The sequence below is a fragment of the Gossypium arboreum genome, chromosome 9, assembly GCF_025698485.1.
Source record: "Gossypium arboreum isolate Shixiya-1 chromosome 9, ASM2569848v2, whole genome shotgun sequence".
Taxonomy (NCBI): domain Eukaryota; kingdom Viridiplantae; phylum Streptophyta; class Magnoliopsida; order Malvales; family Malvaceae; genus Gossypium; species Gossypium arboreum.
Genome location: NC_069078.1, coordinates 60,850,906 through 60,862,540, shown reverse-complemented (window position 1 = coordinate 60,862,540; position 11,635 = coordinate 60,850,906). Strand labels below are relative to the sequence as shown.

At 33.2% G+C, this 11,635-nt stretch overlaps 1 protein-coding gene across 1 annotated transcript; it reads left to right on the top strand.

Moving 5' to 3' along the window:
• The first annotated feature begins 579 nt into the window (after positions 1 to 579).
• LOC108455069 (uncharacterized) lies at positions 580 to 1,175 on the top strand. Its single transcript, XM_017753682.1, has 2 exons — positions 580 to 726; positions 834 to 1,175. The coding sequence occupies exons 1-2, from the start codon at positions 580 to 582 to the stop codon at positions 1,173 to 1,175; spliced, it is 489 nt and encodes a 162-aa protein (XP_017609171.1).
• Positions 1,176 to 11,635: the final 10,460 nt, after the last annotated feature.

Genomic DNA, 11,635 nt, shown 5'->3' with positions numbered 1-11,635 from the left:
ATATTTACTATTTAAAAAATATTTAGAAATTTTAACATTTTAAAATTTTATAAATCACAATTACTAGAACTTAGAACATTGATTATTGTCTCTTTAAAAGATACCACCTACAATAATTGTTTTATGATTCAATCAACTGGAATTTATAATTGGTATGTTTCTTTAAGTGATAAATTTGGATAATTTTTTAAATTATTTAAATAATACTTTTAATTATTCTAAATATTTTTTACCTCAAAACAAATTATTTGTCTCTAGACCTATATCTTAATAACTTTTTTATTCTAAATATATTGTTGAATGTTTGGCCATTCTAAATAATTTTTTACAAAATAAAAAGAGCATGTGCGTGATGAGGACAAAGGAAACTTACTCCAGGCATTAAATAGGGAGCCAAGTTAAATAAACATGCTGCTAGTAACACCAGTTAAGTACTAAAAATTAATGTATTTAAAATATTAAAAAATTGATAATATAAAAATTTATTCAATTTTTATTAAAATATTTTTAGAATACAATTTTTTACAGTTGAAAGTGTTGTACCCTTTGTGTTGGACTGAGTTGGGTGAGAGGCAGATCATGGGTCCTGAGTTGGTTTCTGAGACTGAGGACAAGGTTAGACTGATTCGAGATCATCTTAAGGCAGTTTCTGATAGACAGAAGTGTTATTCGGATTTGAAAAGGAGAGATATCGAGTTTTCTGTGGGTGATCAAGTATTTCTTGAGGTATCTTTGGAAAAGAAAGTTCTTTTGTTTGGACGTAAAGGCAAGTTAAGCCCTAGGTTCATTGGACCTTATCGGAATCAAAAACATGTGGGTCAATCGCCTATCAGCTAGAGGTACCTCTGAAGTTAGATAGTATTCACAATGTATTCCACATCTCTTTATTAAGACGATATCGGTCTAATCCGTCTCATCTTTTATCTATTGAGGAAATTGAGGTAAGACCATATTTGACCTTCGAGGAGAAGCTGGTTCAGATTCTGGATCGAGAGGTTAAGGTCTTGAGGAGGAAGACCATTCCTTTGGTTAAGGTTCTATGGCGGAATTATGGCATTGAGGAAGCCACTTGGGAACCTAAGGACTCAATTCGACAGCAATACCTACATCTGTTTGAACCAGGTAAAATTTTGAGGCTGAAATTTCTTTTAAAGAGGAAAGTTGTAATGCCCTAAAATTTTGAATATTTGGTTTGTTAAATTTTGACATAGTTAAGTATATGCTTCAATGTTAAGGGCCTTGAATGTCTATTTGAGGTCATGGGTTTAAATCCTACTTTTGGGAAAATTCAGTTATTTTTGTTCCTAGCCCTATCTTTGTTTATGTAATACCCCTACCCATATTCATTGCCGGAATAGGGTACAAGGCATTATCGGAGTTTACGAATTAATTTTTTTTATATTCAATATAGCCCCTTTATAAATATCTAACCTTCCCTACAATATTAAATCGAGACCAATCCACATCAACCAGATCAATTCAACATATTTTCAAGATAAATTCATGCATATTTATAAGATAACGTCATCACATATCTAAAACCAGGTTTGTTAACCATACTAATGGCTAACTTTACATTCATTTCACATTAACATTTACTTTGTTAGCTTATACATGCCATTGATTTCCCAAATAAAGTTTCTTTATATACCGAAATCCTGAGGTTGACAGTGTGATGTGTCTCCGACCAAATCCGATCTCCGAGCTCTTAACACTATAAAACAGGGAAAAAGGAAACGGGGTAAGCACTTCGTGCTTAGTAAGCTCATGTAACAAGAATTATACTTACCTAATATTTTCAATACAATACAATAAACATCCATATATTCATTCAATGCATTATTACCCTAATATGCACAAACTCAACATTCAAGTTAGTACAATAATTTCCATGTACCAATAATATATACCATGATTGATGAGCTCATCAATATCATAATTTCCATTTCCTTGTTAATTTTTTATACTTATCCCGTTGAATTTATCGGAATTTCGATGGATTTTCAGAGGTACACTTTTAGTATACAATTCTGGGTCTGTCAATTCATATTCATGTGCGCACATTTCCATTTCAGAGAGCACACTCTTGAACCTCAACCTTGCGGCGAGATTACCAGTCCGGGCTAAATCACAGAATATAAACTCATAGAGTATTGTCGGGATTACCACCCAGGCTAAATCCCACAACGACAATTACTCTAATGAGCTTGGATCTAAATTACCAGTCCAGGCTAAATTCAGACCTAATTCAGATTACCCATCCGGCTAAATCCATTTTACACATATTCTTCTGGAGGGCTATATCAGATAGGATCACCCGTCCGGCTAGATCCTTTTTACCGTCAATTCCTTTTCAGAGATCCATCGAATTTTCCTTTCATTCAACCAAGATTTCTTCCCATTTTATAAAATATATCAATGTTTCATAAATTTTCATACAATGAACATTCAAATCATATTCACATCAATAACATACAATCTCAAGCATTTAAGAATATAATTCAAGTTACACGAACTTACTTTGATACTTGTTTGTAAACAATAAAAATATACTAATCCCGAACTTTTTCCTTTCCTCGATCTAGCTTCGTATTTGAATCTTCTAGATCTAAATAAATAAATTTAATTATCAATTTAATACATTTCATGTTCATATCCAACATTCTCTATAATTCAACTATTATTTATAGTTCATTCAAAGCTGTCTACTTGAGTCATAGTCACTAAATTATTTATAACTTGAGCTACGGAACTCTAAATTAAGATACGTTACTTTTCCCTGAAACTAGACTCATATATCTTTTTACCATAAAATTTTCAGAATTTTTGGTTTATCCAATAAGTACAGTTTATTCTTTAAAGTCACCCATGTTCTGCTGTCGACAGTTCTGACCCTTCTTCACTAAAACTTAATTATCTCTTCATACAGAATTCAAATAATGTTCTTGTTTGTTTCTATTAAAAATAGACTCATTAAGGATTCTAGACATATAAATTTAATCCCATAATTATTTTTCTTAAATTTTTTATTATTTTTCAAAGTCAGAATAGGGGAACCCGAATTCATTCTGACCTTATCTCACAAAATTCATTATATCTCAAAATTTACAAATTCATTGCTTATACTATTTCTTCTATGAGAAACTAGACTCAATAAGATTTAATGCCATATTTTTTTCATCTTCTAATTAGGTTTCTACAATTTATGGTGATTTTTCAAAGTTAGTCTACTGCTGCTGTACAAACTGTTTTTGTGCAAGCTGTTTATTACCATTTTTCCCCTAAGCTTTTAATAAATGATAATTTCATCCCTACTCAATTAGCCTCTCAATTGAGCTGATTTTTCTCAATTAACATTTTATTCTATCACCTTAAACTAGTTTACAACCTTTAGGAATCAGAATTTCAGCAATAGACTTTAATTCCAAGCATTTTCACAATTAGGTCCTAAAAATCAATTTCTATTGAAATTACCTAATAAAATAATCTCATAAACAAATTAAAGCTTTAATTTCATTCTATTTCATCATAAACTTACAGCACTCAACCATGGTGACTTTCAATTTCATCCATGAAATCAAAAACTAATGAATTTAATAGTAGGACCTAGTTGTAAAAGTTTTAGAAACACAAAAATTACAAGAAAAAGGCAAGGATTAACTCACTTGGTGCAAAAATTATGAAATACCAGCTTAGAGAACCCTCCTATGGCATTTTTAGCTACTGGAATTGAAGAGAAATGAAGAGAAATCTAGATATTTCCTATTTAGTCCTAGTTTTATTTAGTTAATTTTGCAATATTCCAATTTTACCCTTAATTTATCAATTTTTCTGCTGATTTAATACCCTTGCCGTCCAGCCCAAATAACTTTTGGGTCTAATTGCCTTTTAAATCCTTTCTCATTAGACTTTTAAGCTATTTAATCATTCTAGCAACTTTTACACCTATTACAATTTAGTCCTTTTCATTTAATTGACTACCCAAACATTAAAATTTCCTAACGAAATTTTAATACCACATTAATAACATTTCATAAATATTTATAAAATTATTTTTGACTCGGTTTTACGAGATAGAGGTCTCGATACCTTATTTTTACCCAATTTCTTCAATAATTTCTTTTTCTATCTAATCACTAAATTGGTAAAATTTTTCTATCAATATTTTTATACGATTTTCCTATCATATCAATTTTCAAGCAAAAATATTGAAATAAATTCCTCTTTAAATCGGATCTATGGTTACGAAACCATTGTTCCGATAACCTTGAATTTAGGCCATTACAGTTTATATGACTTAAATACTATTTTCGCTCAATTTGTGATAGAATGAGTCTGTCGGTTTAGTGGTAAGTTGTTAGCTTATCTTATGGTCATGTATTTGAATTCTTGCGTGAGCAAATAGGTAATATTTTTGCTATTTATGTTTGAGCTGCCCAAGTGATGAAGTTTGGATGTGTTTCTAATTTTGTAGGAAATCTGATGGAATAGGGTACCTAGTTTAGTTGGGGAAGTGGTTGGTTGTTTTTTTTTTTTAAATATATTTTTATTTGGAAAATCCTAAAATTTTCTCCCTTTTTTCCTACATATGATATCTCTTTCCTTTCCCTTTCTTCTTTTTTTTTTATTTCTTTCTTTGGCCACATTAATTCCCTTCTTGTTCCCTCCTTTTTGCTTTTGTTTCTGTACCACCCCAAACCCAACCTTGAAGTTTAGACCGAATTCGAAATGCTATATTGATCACCAAAGTGATCGTGAGAAAATCTTGCAAAAACCAGTCACTCTTAATTCAATTTCTGAAAACATTAATATCAAGTATTTAAAACCGGAATAATAAAACAATTAAGTCTTAAAGCCAAAATAGTACCACAGAATTAAAACTTTACATTTCAACTAAATAACAAAATAAAAATTTGAAATCACAAACTAATGGTTTATACTGCCTGAGTCCTCCGTGTACCGAGCCCAGCATCCAAAATTCTGAAGTGTATTTGAAAGGGGAAACATAAGTAGGGGTAAGCTATATGAGCTTAGTGTGAGATTAAACCAACTAGCTACCAAAGCAGAAACAGATACAGTAAACCTGAAAACAGTTCAGTAACGGACCATACTTACAGAGCGACTATAACAAAACAGACCATATGTAACTTTACAGTCATATGACTTTGTTAGACCCAATAATGGTAATTATCATTAGTCACAAACTGGGCCTAAGCCCTTTTCCAGACTCAGAATCAGTTGGGCCTTAGCCTATCATACAAGGTTCATTTAGACATGAGTGTCTTTCATTCAAATAATACAATCAGACTTCTCAGTCAATTAGACAGTCAAATATTTCAGTCAAATAGTCAAACAGATACTGCAGTCACAGAATCACACTGATGCATATGAGTGCAAATGAGTTATAAACTAACCCACCCATCCAACCAACACACCATATCTGTCCAACCCTACACATCCTATGGGGATTTAATCGACCCACCCATCTCTACACTCCGAACAGGACCTCGAAAAGCCCATCTAACCTTATACACCATAGAACATTATCCCGGGTTACTCAGCAATGATGATAATCAATATTTTCCTCGACCCTCAGGGAATTGGGACCGCCCACGACCCTCTGGGTATTAGGGGCTATCAGAATGCATATAAACTGCCAATCGTAAATCTCCCTTCTCTTCAACATCCCACCCCAAAAGCTTTGTATGTAGATGTATGTATGCGAATGCCCCAACTCAGAATACCAGTTCCAGACATTTAATCAGAATAACCATTCACATTTAGTCAGTCAATATAGAATCAGACATGTGCACACACTCATAACTCGAATTCAGTATCAAGCTTGTCACACAACCAATCACATATGACACACATCTCAAGTCCAGATCAGAGTCATAATTACCCTCAATAAAGCTCAGTCGAGGGTTGGCACCCATAGAGTCACAATTACACCTAAATCAACATAATACAATAATTTCGCAAGTCAGCACCACATGGCCGTGTGCCCCAGCCGTATAGAATTTTTCAGGCCGTGTGGCAGTCTACAATCCCATGTGGAGGCCTCACGCACCCGTGTGAAAGCCCCACACGCCTGTGTGAATGGGGCGCACGCCCATGTGAGCAGCCCGTGTAACTCACTGTCCAAAATTGTTAAAAATTAAGAACAGGAGAGATACGGTTGTGTGGAGTTCTCACACGCCCGTGTAGGACACATGCCCGTATGGCCTCAAAATTCACCTAAGACCTTAATTCCCAAACCCACACGCCCGTGTACTCAAGGGATACAACCGTGTAAAGGAAATTCAACAAAAATCCCCAAATCACACTTAAATTTTATCCGGAACCCTAATTTTTAAATCCACATGACCGTGTACCATGACACACGCCCGTGTAGCTGTTGGAGAGGTCACGAAACCACCCCAAAATAGCCCCAAAACCATCATTTTAACCACCAAAATTGTCCCTAACCTTTTCCCTATCAATAACCACCAAAAAGTGACAATTTCTCATCACTTCCATCGACTAAAAACCTAAAATCAATGGGTTAGCATTCAATCAAGAAAAGCCGAAAACAAATGTTTGCAAACAAAACAAACAGAAAAGGAAACTATAAACAAGGTTTAAATTCCACACTTGATATGTGGTCGAAGATGATGACAGAGTAGCCAAATTCCACAATCAGTCAACAACCACTTTCATAGAAAACAAAGAGAGCCAAAAAGAGAAAACCAAAGAAGAAGAACAAAAAAAAAAGAAAAGAACGTGAAAAAACAGAAAAAAAGTAAAATAAAAACAAAAACATATAATAATGATAATAATAATAATAAACCCATAAAAAAATAATTATTTAACTTAAAAATAAAAAGAAATAAATAAAATGTTTTTCCAAAATACCCATACAGAGACTCGAACTCAGAACCTTAAAGAATGCTAACACTCACTCAACCACCAAACCAGCAAGCCTATTCTGCCACTTAAATGCGCAGCCAAACTCATACGTGCAGCCTCCTCACTGTCCCTATGCTCAAATCTCAAAACTTTTGGGCCCAAAATTTAGGGCGTTACAGTTTTTTTTTTTTATTCTCTTTCTCTACATAGTTGACTTGTGCTCCTATCGAGTAAGTGGTTATAGTTATGGTGTTTAGGATGTACAGTTTTCTCAATTGGTTTGGTGAGATATCTTTTCAGGTTAATTGTTTAAGTGAGTTTTGATTGTTGGTTTTTCTTATAGGAGAGGAACGGTTAACATTCAACGATCCTCCAGTGATTTAAGTTTGTGTGCTACTATTTACATACAAGGGTAAGCGTTTAGTACTGATATGTGGTTCTTTGGGTTATTCATATATGGGTTTGATTGATATTTTAGGAAAATTGAGGACTATGTCCTCTTAATCGATACATTATCATTGTTAATTTAGTGAATTAATTAACATTTTTAGGTTCTAAAAGTCTCGTGGGTGTTTTTGCATAAAAAAGTCAAGGTGTGTAACAAACACTCAAAAAAAACGCAAAAAGTTAAAAGCCGAAAAACTAGACTATCGTTGCCACACGATGGTGTGCCAGGCCATGTGCCACACCATCTGAGCCACACGGTTTGGGTCGATCAGTTCATGTGGGCTATACTGGCGTATAGGCCCAATTTCTGAAATTTTTCCCTAAGGTCGTATTCTTTGTGCAAATCGAATGGTAGACCTTCCGTAGGGTCCGTATGGTACAAATTTGTCTACTACTCATGAATTCTGGTGTTTTGTTAGTGTTAAATACGATATGTACGCATGATTAGTATGTTATACATGATAGCATGATTTGTTATGTTCTAAATATGATCTGAATCTGATATGAAAAACATGTATGTCATACACATATGTGATATTTGTCTAGTTTTGCATATGTATTAGGGTAGGAGATATGCTTATGGAGGAAATGAAGGAAGTTTAATTTATTTGCCTAGTTTGGTGGCTCAGCCACGTATATCTATATTTGGTGGTATATCACCTATTAATCTAGCAGTTAGGTTGCAAATATTCTAGAAAGTGCCATACAAACACTAAATGGTGCATAGGGCTGGTTTGGTATTTAATACCCTAATTGGTGTGCAGGGATGGTCGAAGATGGTGTGTAGCAGATGGGGGCAAGAATTTAATCTGTATCTGATATGCATCTAATTCTATTTTTTGTTTATGAAATCCTTCTGATTGGTATCTGAATGCATGTCTAGAATTGTATATGCTATTTAAATTACAGTTAATTTTTGCTATTTAAAACTTGGTTTATTCTGTTTTGGTATTTTGGACTATCTCAGACAATTGGGACTATTTTTGTTTTGGACTTTTATTTTTTTGTTTTAAATTGTTTAATCGTTTTAAAACCATAACTACACTATCAGCATCGTTGGATTTTCAAAAATTCAAACGACGTTTTCCAAACTGAATTTAACTAAAAGTTCCGCTGCAAACATAAGCGTTTTATAAATATAATTTAATCGAAAAGAATTAACGAATTAAGTAAGGAAAACATTTTCATTTAAGAAAAATTGAAATTATTTTTATCAAAATCTTGCACTATTTCTACAAGCCCAAAAGATTTCTAAATTTTCAAAGTGAATCATGGTAACTTCTTTAGATCTGGCTATATCGTCTAAGCCAGGTTTGGGGTGTTATACTTATATTTTTTAAATTTTATATATTATTATTTCTTGTCAACAATTTTTTTATATATTTCTTTGAATTTTTTAGAATTAGGATCAAATTGAGACCATTTGTAAACTTTGAGGGTTATTTTTAAAAAATTATGAGTAACTTGATATAATATATAAAAGTTGAGGGCTAAGTTTTTTGTTATACTGGTTTTTTAACTACCACATCAACTTGTTGTTTGTGATTTTAATAGGAATTATCAAAATGACCGAACTATGTAGCATGAGTGCTTAAATTACAAACTTTTTATTTTAGGTGCCTAAAATGAAAATTTTTAATAATTGAGTGACTATTTGTATAGTTTACCCTACACTACTAGGATGCTAATGTTGTACATAATTTAAGTGAACTATAATATATTGCCCTTTTAGACCTTAAAAACCTTCCTTAGAGTGTAACCCAAACTTATTTAGGGTTTTCTACCAAGATAAGACACATTAGAATATTTAACTCAGGCCTCATTGCCATAGATATCAATATCATAAGCAAATGTATTAATACTTGCAAAGTACGAATCTAAATGAACTTTTGAGAACATTATGGTATCGATATCCTTCGTTTCAGTATTAATACTTGATATATATGTATCGATAACTCTAATAAAAGGTATCGATACAACAAAGCAGCAAACCCAAAATAGAAAAACATGGGTGTCTAGTCTCGATATACAAGCTCTAGGTATTAATACGTCAAGCTATTAGGTATCAATACCCCACACATGTGTTCCAGAGTTAAGTTAATTTTAATTAGCCAAGCCTAAGCAACAGTCGGTACTTATATATTAATCCTTTATCGAACATCATGTTTGGTTTAATCAGATATAACCATTATTTTGATGATATTATCGAGATGCCCTAAAGCATTAGGTGAAATACCACTAAATCATGATTATCGCCTATCTGGATTAGGGTTGTTACAAAATGTCATTGATTAAACAATGGCTTATACGAGAGTTTAGGAATGAAGGACTTAAAAGAAAACTAATTGTGTTCTAAGCATTCGAGTCTTCAAAAGATTGAAAAAAACATAATGATAGTTTGTCCCAATAGTCATGCCATAGTAAAGTTCTGAGAAATGTTTGTGAAGTAAATTGCTTCTTTTTTTTTCCTATTTTTCTTTTTTTTTTTTTTGCTCAGTCAAGAAAAATAATGTAAAACCGATAAAAACATTGGAACCACCAACATCTTTCAAGGAAAACATGAATACAATAGTATTGCTACTGACAACCAAAGACAAAATCCTACACATAACTAGAACTATTATGCATTAAACAAGATTCACCACCAAGCTTTTAAAAACAGAAGATCTCGATATACCAGCTTTTGCCAAAGCATCCTCTATACCATTACCTTGCTTTGAATATCTACAAACTAAAATTGAGCCAACTGGTTACTGCCACAGTCAATATCCCCAAACAATTTTCGTAACAACCACAATCTATAATTCCTATTCATCAACCATTCCAAAGCTACACTCGAGCAAAATTTGATGACTAAATGTACATGCGCCTTCTGACATGACCCAATATACATATCCACAGCTATTTTAATTGCCATTATCTCTGTCTTTTTTTATCCCTTATCTTCAGTCCTCCCCGATAATAAAGCACAAGCCACTCATTTATCATCTTTCAAAACCCCACCACAACCCACTTCATCCTCCAAAGCAAGAGCTATATTTCACAGGCCAAAACCACTAATAACCCTACAAAAATAGACAGTCTTCATGCACCGCCCTTACCCATATCAAAGACCTCATTTTAAAGTTGTACAACTTTGAAACTAGATTCATCAATGTTTTGTCGGCAACTTTATCATTCCGAGCTAACCACACGGTCTAACATGACGCCAAAATTGCAATCAATCATAAACTTTTTGAAACCTTGTCAATTTCACATCCCAACACAAGGAGAAAAAAACTTCTTTCTCTCTTGTTTCCTACTGTATTAAAATCACCCCCATATCCATGGGCAGACATACATACCTTTCAGAACTTCTGTTCCTCTCGTAAAGATTTTTTATTCAAAATCCTATAAGGTGAAAAATCATTAATCAAGGTTGCATCCAAATCTTCTTTAATCCATTTTCCTTCCACAAAAAATTTTTAGAAAGGTAACAACCTACTTCAATCATTACTTTGTCCCATATTGTTATTACCCCTCTAGAATTTCCTACAGCAGTCAAAAATCAAAAGTCAAAATTAAAAATTATCATCACTCCACACCTTCCTAATTATGTCCTCAATAACCATTACTATCTTTGATTCATGAATGAAACACAAATCTACTCTACCTTTACAAATTACTCCTTTAACACAGCTTTTTTTTCATATCCAAGGACATGCCCCTAATGTTCCACAACAAAACCCTCATTCTTAACCCCCAAAAACCTCCCATACACAATATAAAATTATAATTACAATTGGTACTAACCTACACAATAACCTATAGACCCCCGCTCTTTCCTTTGTTGCTCTGATCTGCCTCTCTTTTAGTCTCATAATCTCATCCACAACTTCTCATTCATTGCCTCTATCACTGAATCCAAGTTTTTTTCCCACTTCTCATACATTCCTGGCCTCCCAAAGAATCACTCTCTTTCTATTGTTGATGTCAAAGTTTGAGAGAAAAGCGTTAACTATGACCTCCTCTCTGTACGAGATTCCTTTTCTTTTTTGCTTTCTCAACGCCCAATCTCTCTTTTTCTTCTCCACTACAGAAAGGATTCTATCTTGAATTACATACATCGATCTAATCTTTTAACCATGGTTTTTTTATTTCTTCTGATTAAGAAAAATTAGAGATTCCTCCTCTAAAACCCTTTTTTTCTATTTGTTTCTCCCCTACTAAAACTCCCGATCTTTCAATAATGATACTACAATTCTGACTCTTTGGAATTGCCCATCTATAAGCCTAAATCTACCACCAGGCCCACACCCTC

Bases quoted from the DNA above. Each gene is read 5' to 3' on its own strand.
- LOC108455069 (XM_017753682.1), top strand. From the start codon at position 580: ATGGGTCCTGAGTTGGTTTCTGAGACTGAGGACAAGGTTAGACTGATT. The intron at 727-833 runs GTATCTTTGGAA...ATCGCCTATCAG, and splicing joins GTGATCAAGTATTTCTTGAG to CTAGAGGTACCTCTGAAGTT.